This window comes from Lissotriton vulgaris, chromosome 10, assembly GCF_964263255.1.
Source record: "Lissotriton vulgaris chromosome 10, aLisVul1.2, whole genome shotgun sequence".
Taxonomy (NCBI): Eukaryota; Metazoa; Chordata; class Amphibia; order Caudata; family Salamandridae; genus Lissotriton; species Lissotriton vulgaris.
In genome coordinates this window covers 1,034,482,218-1,034,494,312 of record NC_141698.1, presented here as the reverse complement: position 1 = coordinate 1,034,494,312, position 12,095 = coordinate 1,034,482,218, and the positions used below count along the sequence as shown (strand labels likewise).

General features: G+C 46.8%; 1 protein-coding gene across 1 annotated transcript in view; it reads right to left on the bottom strand.

Annotated features, from left to right (window-relative positions):
• ZNRF2 (zinc and ring finger 2) overlaps positions 1 to 12,095 on the bottom strand; it is a 164,508-nt gene that overhangs the window by 51,120 nt on the left and 101,293 nt on the right. Inside the window, exon 2 of the mRNA XM_086942079.1 lies at positions 6,815 to 6,910. Coding sequence (XP_086798205.1) covers positions 6,815 to 6,910 — 96 coding nt within the window. The remainder of the gene's footprint in view (positions 1 to 6,814; positions 6,911 to 12,095) is intronic.

Here is a 12,095-nt window from a genome sequence, read left to right as displayed (position 1 = left end):
ATCCCAGACTATTCACCCACATGGTGGTGGTATCCTTGAGAACCTGCACCGGCCATCCCTTAATGGACGGCAAATCACCAGCATCAGATGTAGAGGCAGGTCTCCCCGTTGACCTCCCAAACAGAGGAGCTACGCACCTGTCACCACCATCAACAATCAGTGGAATCTGCTGCTGGTCCAATTGCAGTCAAGCAGCCACTACTGTAGGTCTTTTGCAGTCATCCCAACACCAGGATAGGATGAAGCAAGTTCCCGTTGGGCTGGGCCCAATGCAATTTCAGGTCCCCTGGCAAAGCCGGGCATGTGCCCTCTGGCATGGTCAGCAAACAGGATGAATGAGGCTAGTAGGCCAAGAAACTTCAGACAGAGACTTCAGAGTGGAGAAGTGTGGTTCACTGGTTAGAGGAGGCAGACCCTGATGCAGAGGTCAGACCCGGGACCAGGGTTAAATACCCGACGCAGCAGGGTCTTGAGCTCAAAATGTCCACGGACTTGATAATTCTCGCCTCGGTGCCTACTCGAATCATGGGTTCACACTCTGCAACTCTGGGCAATAGCTTGCTTAATCTCCACTACGGCCCCCGCGATGAGATGCCTGGTCTTCACCTTGGGGATGCCCAGTAGGGGTTATCTCGCAGGGAAAGCCAGGACGGGTTCCCAAAAGCAAGCGCTAAGAGACCTGTCGGTGATTTGGCGCTATATAAAATCAAAATTAACATAACATAACTCAGCCTCACTGAGTCCCACGACAGAGGCCAAGACATCAGAATCATAGATTGAATGACCTCTATCTCCTGGCCTGGAGGAAAGGCCCAATAGCGTACCATATCCAGGATGGCTCAGATGAAAGGGAGATTCTGCAAGGAATCAGTAGGTTGATTGAGAACCCCAATGTTTAAGAGGTTTGCCTTCTTCTGGAGGTGTACCGCGACCAACTGTGGCAAGCCTGCTTTCAACAGCCAGTCGCTGAGGTAGTGGAAGAATGGTAGCCCTGATCTCTGAAGGGCAGCAACCCTCGCCATCACATTTGTAAACAGCAAAGGGGCACTGGTGAGCCCAAATGGGACCATGGCAAGCAAAGTGCTTGTGACCCACCTTGAACTGCAAGTAGTGTCTGTGGGTCTGCAGCATGTGAATGTGAAAATAAGTGTCCTACAGGTGCGCGGCCATTTTTGTCTATCATCCAGCATGAGTATTTTGTCCTAATGTAGGAAGATCTGTTGAGGGCACAGATCTAGGATAGGACAAAAGCTTACATCCTTCTCCAGCATAAGGCAGTAGCCTGACTAGCACCCTGTCCCTATGTCCGAGTTTGGCACCTTTCCATGGCTCCAAAAGAGCCTCCACTTCCTGGCATAACACAGATATATGATCCTTCGAGAAGTGATCTAATATAAGTGACAGGTGATGTGGGTTGAAAATGATGGCAGGGCGTAGCCCTGTTGCACAATCTGCAGGACCCATTTGTCAAGTTAGTAATATTTTGCAATCCCAGCAGGAAGTGGCTGATCCTGTCCCTTACTGGCTGACTGTACTTTTAAGGTGCAATAAAGGGTTTTGGAGGCTGTGGCCAGAGGGATGGAAGATTGGGATGAGGTCTGCCCCAGGTGTCCAGGTCAACGTCTATTGAGCCCTAGGCCATGACCTTGAAAGGGGGTAGGAGGTATGGTGTGTGGGTGGTTGGGCCTGACATTGCCAATAAGTAAGCCCCTGCTATTTCTCATAAAGGCATGTCTAGTAAGGACAACTGGAAGTCTCCTGAGATGCCAGTGGACCTTATCCAAGTATTGCGTTGAAGCATTATGCCAGTTCCTACAGCCTTAACCAGACAGTCCATGGTGTCCAGGCCCAAAAAGAAGACAAATTTGGCTGCATCCTAAACATCTTGAATGGTTTGGAATAAGGATCTCACCTACCATATCCCATCATGTGTAGAAGTAGCGACCTAACAAACAGCTTGAGTTGACCGACTTCAAGGTCAGGCTAGATGAGGAGAACATGTGCATGCCTATTGGGTCTACTCCTTTTGACTGAGTCTGGGAGTGTGGTTGGAATGGTGTTAGGGTTCACTCTACAGGTGGGTGACTACACCACCACACTTTCAGGTGCTGGATGCTGTGTTAGAAAATCCAGGTCTCCTGGAGCAGGTCTTTGGTGGCAGGCGACCTGTTGGTCGACTGGGGTCACAGAACATGGTTTAGCCCAAGAGCATAGCAGGCTCGATCTATGATTGGCCAGGCTGTAGGACTTCTGTCAATACATTTGTTTTTACTTCCATAGTGGAGAAGAAGAGGCCAAGACCTCAGCAGCCCTCCTGACCACTGTAGTAAATAAGTGAAATATACAGCTGGTAACCTTGCTGGTAAGGGCGCTCTCTATATTACCAGGGATTAGTAATGTGTAGAGTATTTTAAATAACTGATCCGATTCTATTGACGATAATATAATTGTTATTGAATTAATACTTTGAATACTAGTGAATCGATTTAAAAACGACGTTTATTTAAAGTTTCCTTCAATTCTTTTTCCCCCCCGTCTTAATAATCTCCGGGTATCAACTAACAGGGCCACCACAGATATGAAAATAGTGGGCCAGTTAGGATAAAAGATCTAGCCTGAGAGGACATGATGACCGTTCTAATAGTCTAGAAGATGAGATGAATCCTCTGTGACGCGATTTCATTTAAAAATTTGAGCCCTGATGAAGCCATTGGCCATTGTATCGGGCCAGACGAAACACGTGTTGGCTGTACTGACTGTATTGGATTTTGATACACCAAGCAACAGAATTTAAGAATAAAGAAGAACATCACGACCAAACATACAATTGTGGACATTAACTTTATATTTTGATATTGGATACGTTGAAGTGTCAGACCAGGATTGGAGGAATAATTACTGTTCGCTTTTGACCAGCTAATTATGGTCATAACGATATTGTGATATAATTCTGATTAATTAGAATTTCACACGTGAAACCTCATTTGTTAATTTGAACCTGTACTTGGTTTACTTAATTTAGATTTTTGGGTGCGCAGGTGAGATCCCCCATTGTAGCAGTAGTAAATAAGTGCTTTCCTTTGTTGGTTACCCAGTGAGGTGGGGAAACAAACCTAGTTTCGGGTGAGATGTCCAACCCACTCACAATCTATACGTCCATGAACGATTATCTATTATAATAGATCCACTGGTGCACTCCTATAATTCAATGTATAATGTCTTACACTGTTAAGTTTAGTGGACTCCTTCCAAAGTGTTTTGTCAAAGAACACTATTATGTAACTGATTACTAGAAAAGGTGGAGGTTCCCCACCTTTGGAGGTCGTGTGCACTCTTCAACTTTGGCCTAAAGAGGTCATTCCAAAATTTCTCATTTATTCATGTCAAACGTTTCTCAATAAATTCATTCAAGTCATCCAATAATTTTTCTTCTCTTATAGTCATTTATTCATGCATGATATCATCTTCATGGTTAAATCAAATTCACTTCACATGTACCCAATGCATTTCGGGTCAGGGACCCTTCTTCTGGGGTCTCGGCAGTCTCTGGAGACGGAGCCGTACGTGTGGAGTTCAGTCAGCAAAGTTAGAGTGAAAACCCTCACTCTGTAACTTTGCAGACTGAACTCCACACGTACGGCTCCGTCTCCAGAGACTGCCGAGACCCCAGAAGAAGGGTACATGTGAAGTGAATTTGATTTAACCATGAAGATGATATCATGCATGAATAAATAATTGACTATAAGAGAAGAAAATTATTGGATGACTTGAATGAATTTATTGAGAAACGTTTGACATGAATAAATGAGAAATTTTGGAATTACCTCTTTAGGCCAAAGTTGAAGAGTGCACACGACCTCCAAAGGTGGGGAACCTCCACCTTTTCTAGTAATCATGAACCATTATCCACATAGGGTGAAGCAAACTCCTCCCGATCCCCACCACTGTCGTCAGCATAAGGCGAACTCTATTCGGAGTTACGGCATGTGAATCAGATAGATTCAGCAGAGGCTGCAACACATCAAGATCCGGATATATCCTTGGTTGAGGTTGAGACAACGGCATCAAGGAACAGGACACATGTCCTCCAGCGCACACGCAGGGAGCATATTTTGCCGCCGGTCCCATTGCCAACATGGAACCCAATGCAGGTTCAAGGTGCCCAGACGGCGCGGAGAGTGAACCCGTCAGGCGTAACTCAACTATGAGCCTCTATGGATCCTTGGGGCTGAAGGCACACCAGAGTGAGTTGGTAGCATGCCAAAGATGTGCACATGGCCTCTCAAAAGGCCATGACCTGCTGCGAAGTTGCCTCCTCAATAAAGCGGAAGAAAGACCTTGAGACATGGTGATGCCCTCGCTCCTTCTCTAAAGAAAATGGCTGGTGGGAAGTGACAGAGTCCTGCTTGGACTGCTTATGCTGCTTCTTCAGATTGCAAGATGATTTCGGCCATGAGGAGGAACTGCTTCTGGAACAACTTCGGGAGCTAGAGTGGGCCCTCACTTTCGTTTTCGATCTGGAGCGGGACCAGAGTGGATGCTGCCAGTGTTTCGCCAGGTAGAGCTTCACCTCATGCTCTCAGGTAGCTTTAGAGTTCATCTGGATGCAGTTATCGCAGGCCTTCGAGTCATGCGAAGACCCAAAGCACCAGAGGCCCACCTTGTGGGGATATGTCACAAACATCTGTTTGTGGCCATCTCTAAAAGGCTTGAATCCTGTCGTTTAAGGAGGTGGCAACCCTTGCATACTGGAAAAACAATTCTGAGAAAAGCTGTTCCCACAATGAAGAAGGAAGAAGCTCCAGGTCCATGTCTGAAGGTACCGAAAGAAAGGAATGATGTCAGCATGTACTGGTGGCGCTTATATGAGGCCGAGTTCATCACTTCCAGACTGGAACGATGTAGAGGAGGAGTCATACGACACCATCTACCGGCACGCAGGGGCACTGCATTGAAGTCTTCCAGATCCAGTTTGGCGCCTGGGGAAGGTCAGAGGTGAGTAATCTGTGGTTAGAAGTATCCATCAGAAAAGGAGTGCTTCAGCTTGATACTACTTAATCAGAATTGCTGTTTTGTGATTGGCTTAGGAGGATTGGCACCCATTCACTCCCAATGCCCACCACAAAATACATGATCTTGTTGTTAGTAGAGAAGGAGAAGCAGTACCATCAGCATATGAGTAATATTGACAGCCAAAACATAAGTAGATGACAGTCGAAGCCTGAACCAAAAGATTAAGAAAGATCTCCCACGTGACTGCCTGGCGGAAGACCCAAGGGAAGGAAAATAATTTCAGAAGATAAAGAATGATACTGGCATTTAGGAAAGAACACAGGGCTCTTTGAGATTCAGATGCCTGAAGGGTTCAAGCAACCTGACACATAAAACGGATTCAGGGCGATGACGTGGTCACAAATAATTTCCTGGTGCTGGTCATCACGAAATCAAACCAGGACTGATGCTCCTATGAAAAGGACAGAAGCTTCATTCATGATCATGAAAAAACTCAAAAGGACTACAAGAAGTTTCAAATCTTGTAATGTCCTACATGCATTATTGTTTGGACACCCACGGACAAAAGATGGAACGTTCAAGAGGATCTAGGGCAGATATTTTAACCAGCAGGATGGTCACTGCTCACTTCAGTATAAGGAGAACAATGTTAGACTCTAATGTAGTTTCTGGAGCTTGCCTATCGTGGTGTCACAGCATTTACAGCTCCCTCCATAATCGGACTGGAAAGGGCCTCGGTTTAATGGCCGTCAAACTGCAGTTCTGAAACCGCACCGAATTGCAAAAAGATAAATGTGGGAATTTTATTCATCAGACTGTTGATAAGGGTCAGTAGGGTTATGAGAGAAAAGGGTCTAACCAGAGATGATGATCTTTACGTTACCAAACTTGTCAATGTGGCCCTAAATGATTTTCAGAACAAGTCCCAGGAGTATTTACGTTACACAAATACTGACTACATATTGTATACAATGCCCTGGATGAAAAGTGGATTGATTTGAAGAAAATAGACATCCCACCTTTGGTTAGAAAGGGGGGTGGGAGGGTTGGGAATAGGGAGCCCAACTGATCAGTCTGCTTTAGAGAACAACTTTTCTTGGAGACTTGAGCTAAAAGGTCAGAAAAGCATTGAACAAACCTGCAGGAAAAAATGCCAAACGCGGATGTAAAAATGCAGACCATTCCAATATCAAACTCGAAAACTATAAAAAAAATATATAACTTTCTCCATAGTTCTGGTCTTTATGTCAACATGTTGGATCATGTGGTACTGCTGGATTCGAGATCAAGCACCCTGATCCATGTTGAGTAGCTGAGAACGGTTGTGCCTGCTTATACGTAAAGAGTTCTCCGGCTATTGTAGGTGGGGCCAAAGGCTGGGTCCAACCACTGCACCTGCATCTTGCTAGTTAACTCCTAAAGCTTGAATGCTAATGCATCTTCTCCGCTTCCACGTCTGATCTGTGTGATCCGAAAACCACGCCACTTGCTCAATGAAATCTAATAAAGAGCTGAAAATTGCCATCTCCTGCACTAGAAAGTTAATACCCAGAAAGCAAATTTGACATCACTAGAACTGCAGAGGTAAGCACGGTTTCAAAGGATGGCAACAAGTCTTCAGCTGATAAGAAATGGAAGCCAAGGTGCAAATGTATATTTTTCAGAGCAGAAGATGTAGAACACCTGCTTGCATGTGCTGCACTGCCTAATCTGGCAAACTGTCAGCAAAAAGAAAAGGCTGCAAAAAGTTTCCATTAAACCAACAAGAGCTCAATGACTAATACTTGGATGGCGGTCTTACCATTATACGTTATCCGGGGCTTCGTCAAGCACATCACAAGATGTAAATCCATTTCATCTGTCGATACAAACTTGGAGCAGACAGGGCACTTGAAACCTTCAAAAACAAAAAGGAGGGAGACATGTTGGTAAGGATCAATTCAGGTTTTAAAATTCAGTTATTTCAGTGGACATATTTCAAACGTATTTGGACACAACAGCATTGGCGAAGCCGATCAGTAAGGCTTTTTTAATAAGTAACAGTGCTTCTTCATTAACTGAAGAGACTGAATGTATGGCTGAGTGAGTCTATGTGTTAATGGAAAGCCAAAGGTGCAAGTGATCGAGTACTTGAAAGTATGGATGAGCCAGCGCATGGATGCGGGGAGGAGCCAGGGGAGCGAGCCAGGGCACGGGAGCGGGGAGCGAGCCAGGGCACGGGAGCGGGGAGCGAGCCAGGGCACGGGAGCGGGGAGCGAGCCAGGGCACGGGAGCGGGGAGCGAGCCAGGGCACGGGAGCGGGGAGCGAGCCAGGGCACGGGAGCGGGGAGCGAGCCAGGGCACGGGAGCGGGGAGCGAGCCAGGGCACGGGAGCGGGGAGCGAGCCAGGGCACGGGAGCGGGGAGCGAGCCAGGGCACGGGAGCGGGGAGCGAGCCAGGGCACGGGAGCGGGGAGCGAGCCAGGGCACGGAAGCGGGGAGCAAGCCAGGGCACGGAAGCGGGGAGCGAGCCAGGGCACGGAAGCGGGGAGCAAGCCAGGGCACGGGAGCGGGGAGCAAGCCAGGGCACGGGAGCGGGGAGCAAGCCAGGGCACGGGAGCGGGGAGCAAGCCAGGGCACGGGAGCGGGGAGCAAGCCAGGGCACGGGAGCGGGGAGCAAGCCAGGGCACGGGAGCGGGGAGCAAGCCAGGGCACGGGAGCGGGGAGCAAGCCAGGGCACGGGAGCGGGGAGCAAGCCAGGGCACAGATGCAGGGAGCGAGCCAGGGCACAGATGCAGGGAGCGAGCAGGGCACAGATGCAGGGAGCGAGCAGGGCACAGATGCAGGGAGCGAGCAGGGCACAGATGCAGGGAGCGAGCAGGGCACAGATGCAGGGAGCGAGCAGGGCACAGATGCAGGGAGCGAGCAGGGCACAGATGCGTGGACGAGTCAGTGCATGGATGAGCGGATGAATCAGCGAATGGACGCGTCAGTGCATGGATGAGGCTTCTGGACAGAAGAGTAACAGTGTGGAAAAATGATGAGCACGTGGATAAGTGAGTGGATGAAGGAATGGATAGGTACATAGAAAGACAGATTGATTCTAATATGCATGCACTACATAACAGACACCTGTAAATAGGTTCGACCACAACTGCTTGACAAGAGGAAGAGCTGCACCAACAGTCATGGAGATAAGAAAGTGCACAACATAGCTCGCTCCTAGTATCGCAATATATGGTGTCTACCTTAAAATGCGTTTGTCGCACCCAGTTCAATATTGTATTCAGTGGAAAATTGAACGATCACAATCAGGATGCTTTGCAACGAAGCAGCAGGTGTACCTTCAATTAATAGTTTCATCACACATCATTAGGGATGGATTTTATTTCAGACTCCTGCAGGAGTCACCTTGTAAGAACTGTTCCTTTGGTTTTTATAATGTATGTGTATGTTTTATAACGCTGCACGTTGTGCGATAACTACTTGACAATTACAACCAACAGCAAATAAATGTGGGCTGATCAGTGTGCAAATGACACTTAAAACAACCAGTAGCTGAGTGGGAGCTGGCCTCGTGCCTCGCTACGTTTATTTCATAAGCTTTGAGAGGCAGATAAAGCTGCCCCCAGCCAGACTGGCGGGGACTGACCAGTGTCAACGAGGGGCTACATGTGCGACACACGTTTTACCCTTGAATCAGTATGGAACTGTCCTCCTACGGACAGCAGCTCTATACCTACAGAGACAACTGGCTACCCACCCTCGACTTGTATTTCTTTACACCAAAGAGTATCTGAACACAAGAGCTAATGTTAACACCTATGGGAGTTATGAGTCAAAACACAAAAAACACCACCACACTGTTAGTGGTCGAAAGTAATAAAGGGCTATTCAACGTTCCGGCTACCTGATTTAAAGAACAAACTGTTTGTGCAGACAACTGCACAATATGAGGTGAAGTCCCCATACCTCAAGCGGGCTACACAGCTCACGAAGACGGGGCGAGGACCAGAACGCTATATATAGACGTGTTTGCTAGCTACGCATTCAAAGTGTCGGTTCCAAAACCACAATCAACCAAACACAGTCATCATCACGCCTCAAACTGGGTAAACAGGTTTTCGCTCAATCTAAAACATGCCTTGGTAGTATAAACATTGTTGTATTGTAAACAAACCTACCCATAATCATGAGCTCCACATTTAGTTAGTGTGTTTGTCACCAATTACCAAGGACGTCCCCTTCCTGTCCCTGCAACTCCTTTCATTCATTGACCTCTAAAGCACAAAGAGATGGTCGCAAACTGAACGCATCCGAATCCGAACTTTCACATTCCCCGGCTGACTCCCTATGAAGCTAATCGAAGTTATGATACAGCAGCCCTGGCACTAACTTAACTGAGGAAGCCAGATATCGTTTTCTTGGGATTAAAGAAGGAATTGCCACTTCTAAAGGTTAATCAACTCCTTGGATGGGACCCTTCAATTACCTGCAGGATTATTGAGCGCTGGACGTGGCCTTTCCATCAGCTCAAAGGAGAAAAACTGGGTGTAAATCTGCACTTGCACAGGGGAGCAACGGACCAGACCTTTCAATCGGCTCCAAGGTGAAAAACCGGAGTAACTCTAGATGACAAGCCATCTACTACCACAGAGGATCATTGATCAGCTGCAAGGTGAAAACCCTGAGTAACTATGGATGACGTGCTATTCTAGACACACAAAGGGACAGTGGACAGGACCTTTCAATCAGTTCTAAAGAGAAAAACCTGGGAGTAACATCTACAACCACAGAGGATCATTGGACAGGATCCTTAGATCAGCTCCAAGAGGAAAAACCTAGCAGTAACTCTGGATGACGTGCTATTTATAGACATACAGAGGGACGATGGACAGAACCTTTCGATCAGCTCAAAGGTGAAAAACCTGGGAGTAACTCTAGATCAGGGGTCTCCAAACCAGTCCTGGAGGGCCGGATCCATGCCAGATTTTCAAAATTACTACATGTATCTCAATGGGGATATCCAAAAAATCTGGCATGGATCCGGCGTCCAGGACCAGTTTGGAGACCCCTACTCTAGATGATGTACCATCTACAAACAGAGGAGCACTAATATAGAGAAAACAAAGTCCTACCTTAACGCTCTTTGCAGAATCACAGTGCTTATAACTCCAAGCATTAAAAGCCAACTTTATCAGAGCCTTGCTAATCTGAAGAATTAAATAATGCAATTTATATTTACCCTGGCCTGGCCAGGATCATGGCTACTCAATGCCAGAGCCTTGCTCTTGGCCTCAGAAGTATTAACATGCAAGTTAATCGAGATAATAACTCCATCTGTTGCCAGTTGACAATAGAATCCACTAAAATGCCTTTGCATTCTGCATAAAAGTGTATATGTGAAAAATCTAAAATGGTCTCCGAGAAAAGCCTACCAATTACATTCTTCAGGCTCATCTGATTAGAACAGTGGTTTTTAACCTTTTGACTTCTGTGGAACCCCCTCTGAATCAGTACCCAAAGCTGGGCATAGAAGCCTAAGCAATTTCTACAATTTAAAAAACTCAAAAACGTAAATTTTGTGGGTGGGATGCCTCTTGAAGAAAGTGAAGAACCTGGTGGGATACACAAGATTGTGCCTAATAGACAACTCTATGTTGGGAGACACGGCCAAAAAGGAGAGCATAAACCCTTTTAGTAGGTTAAGGAATGACTATCACCTGGACCCCTCTCAACATTTCCAATATTACCAACTATCACTACAGGCGGAATCCACATTCAAATTAGTTAGGAACTACAGTGCCTTGAGACTCATGGGTGATTTGCTATAGATCCTGGATTGATCGATTGACTGATTGACAGTCTGGAAAGACATGGAAGGCAGCAGCCCAATAGAAAACAGGATATTGGTGGAGGAAATAACAGCAACGGTGGTTTTGTTAACAAACCGAACACTCACTAACAATAGACCCAACACCCTGCAATCCCAGGGGAAAAATTGGTAACGTCACATAAGTGAACTGGAAGACGTAGACTGGGAGGACACGCACATGGATCCATTTGAGGAAGCAATTGAAGCGAGCCCAAGGCCCATTAAGTTCAAGATCCACCTTAGGATGGGCTACAATAGGAACTGCCTACACAGGATGGGTACAACCCCCTCTCCCAATTGCCAGAGGTGTGAGGCACCAGATAGTACATTCATGCTCACAGTGTGGTCCTGTCAGCGAATAGGGAACTACTGGAAACCAATAACAGCCCGCATGTCAGAGATCCTCGGATTACCAGCTCCGGCAACACCGCAGCTTGCCCAGTTGGGTACCTCAGGAGACTTAGACCTTTAGGGGAAACCGCTGCGGTTCTGCTCAATTGGGTTCGTCCAGGCTAAAAGAAACACAGCATGACAGAGGGTGAATCCAATGACCCTCCCCACCACAGAGATATGAGAGATGAGAGATGGGGGATGACCCATTGTATGGAAACAGAGAGTGGTCTACACAGCAAGGAGCTCCCCCAAAAGTTTGATCAAATATGGGGAAACTAGAGACAACACGTAGTGCTGTGGGATAGCGAAGGATAGCTGAATACATCCCAAGAGATAATACCACCACTGCCCTTGACTTTGTCCCTTGAGAACAGTGGGGTAATTTCCTTCTTGTTGTAATCAGGTTGGTATGGGCTTGGGGTCAGATGTACAACCCTTACAATTCCAAATCGCAAATTATGTTGTTTTAAGACTCGCAATTTGCAACTCGCAAAAATTTTGTATACAACACTGTCTCTCTGGCACTGTTTGCGATTCCAAATCGGGTCGCAAATTGCATTCCCATTAATATTCATGAGGCAGGTGCAATTTGCGACCCCATTGGAAATGGCTAGCACTCCCAGGGATGGTGGCTTGCTGAGGTCAGCAGATCACCACGTCTGTGACTGCTTTTTAATTAAAGCAGTTTATTTTTTCAATGCATCCAGTTTCCCTAAAGGAAAACGGGATGCATTTACAAAGGAAAAATTCAACTTATTCCTTTTTAGGTTTCGCTGGGGGGCGGAGCCGTTAGGCTCCTCCTCCAGAGAAATCTATTGAGTACAGTAAGCACTATG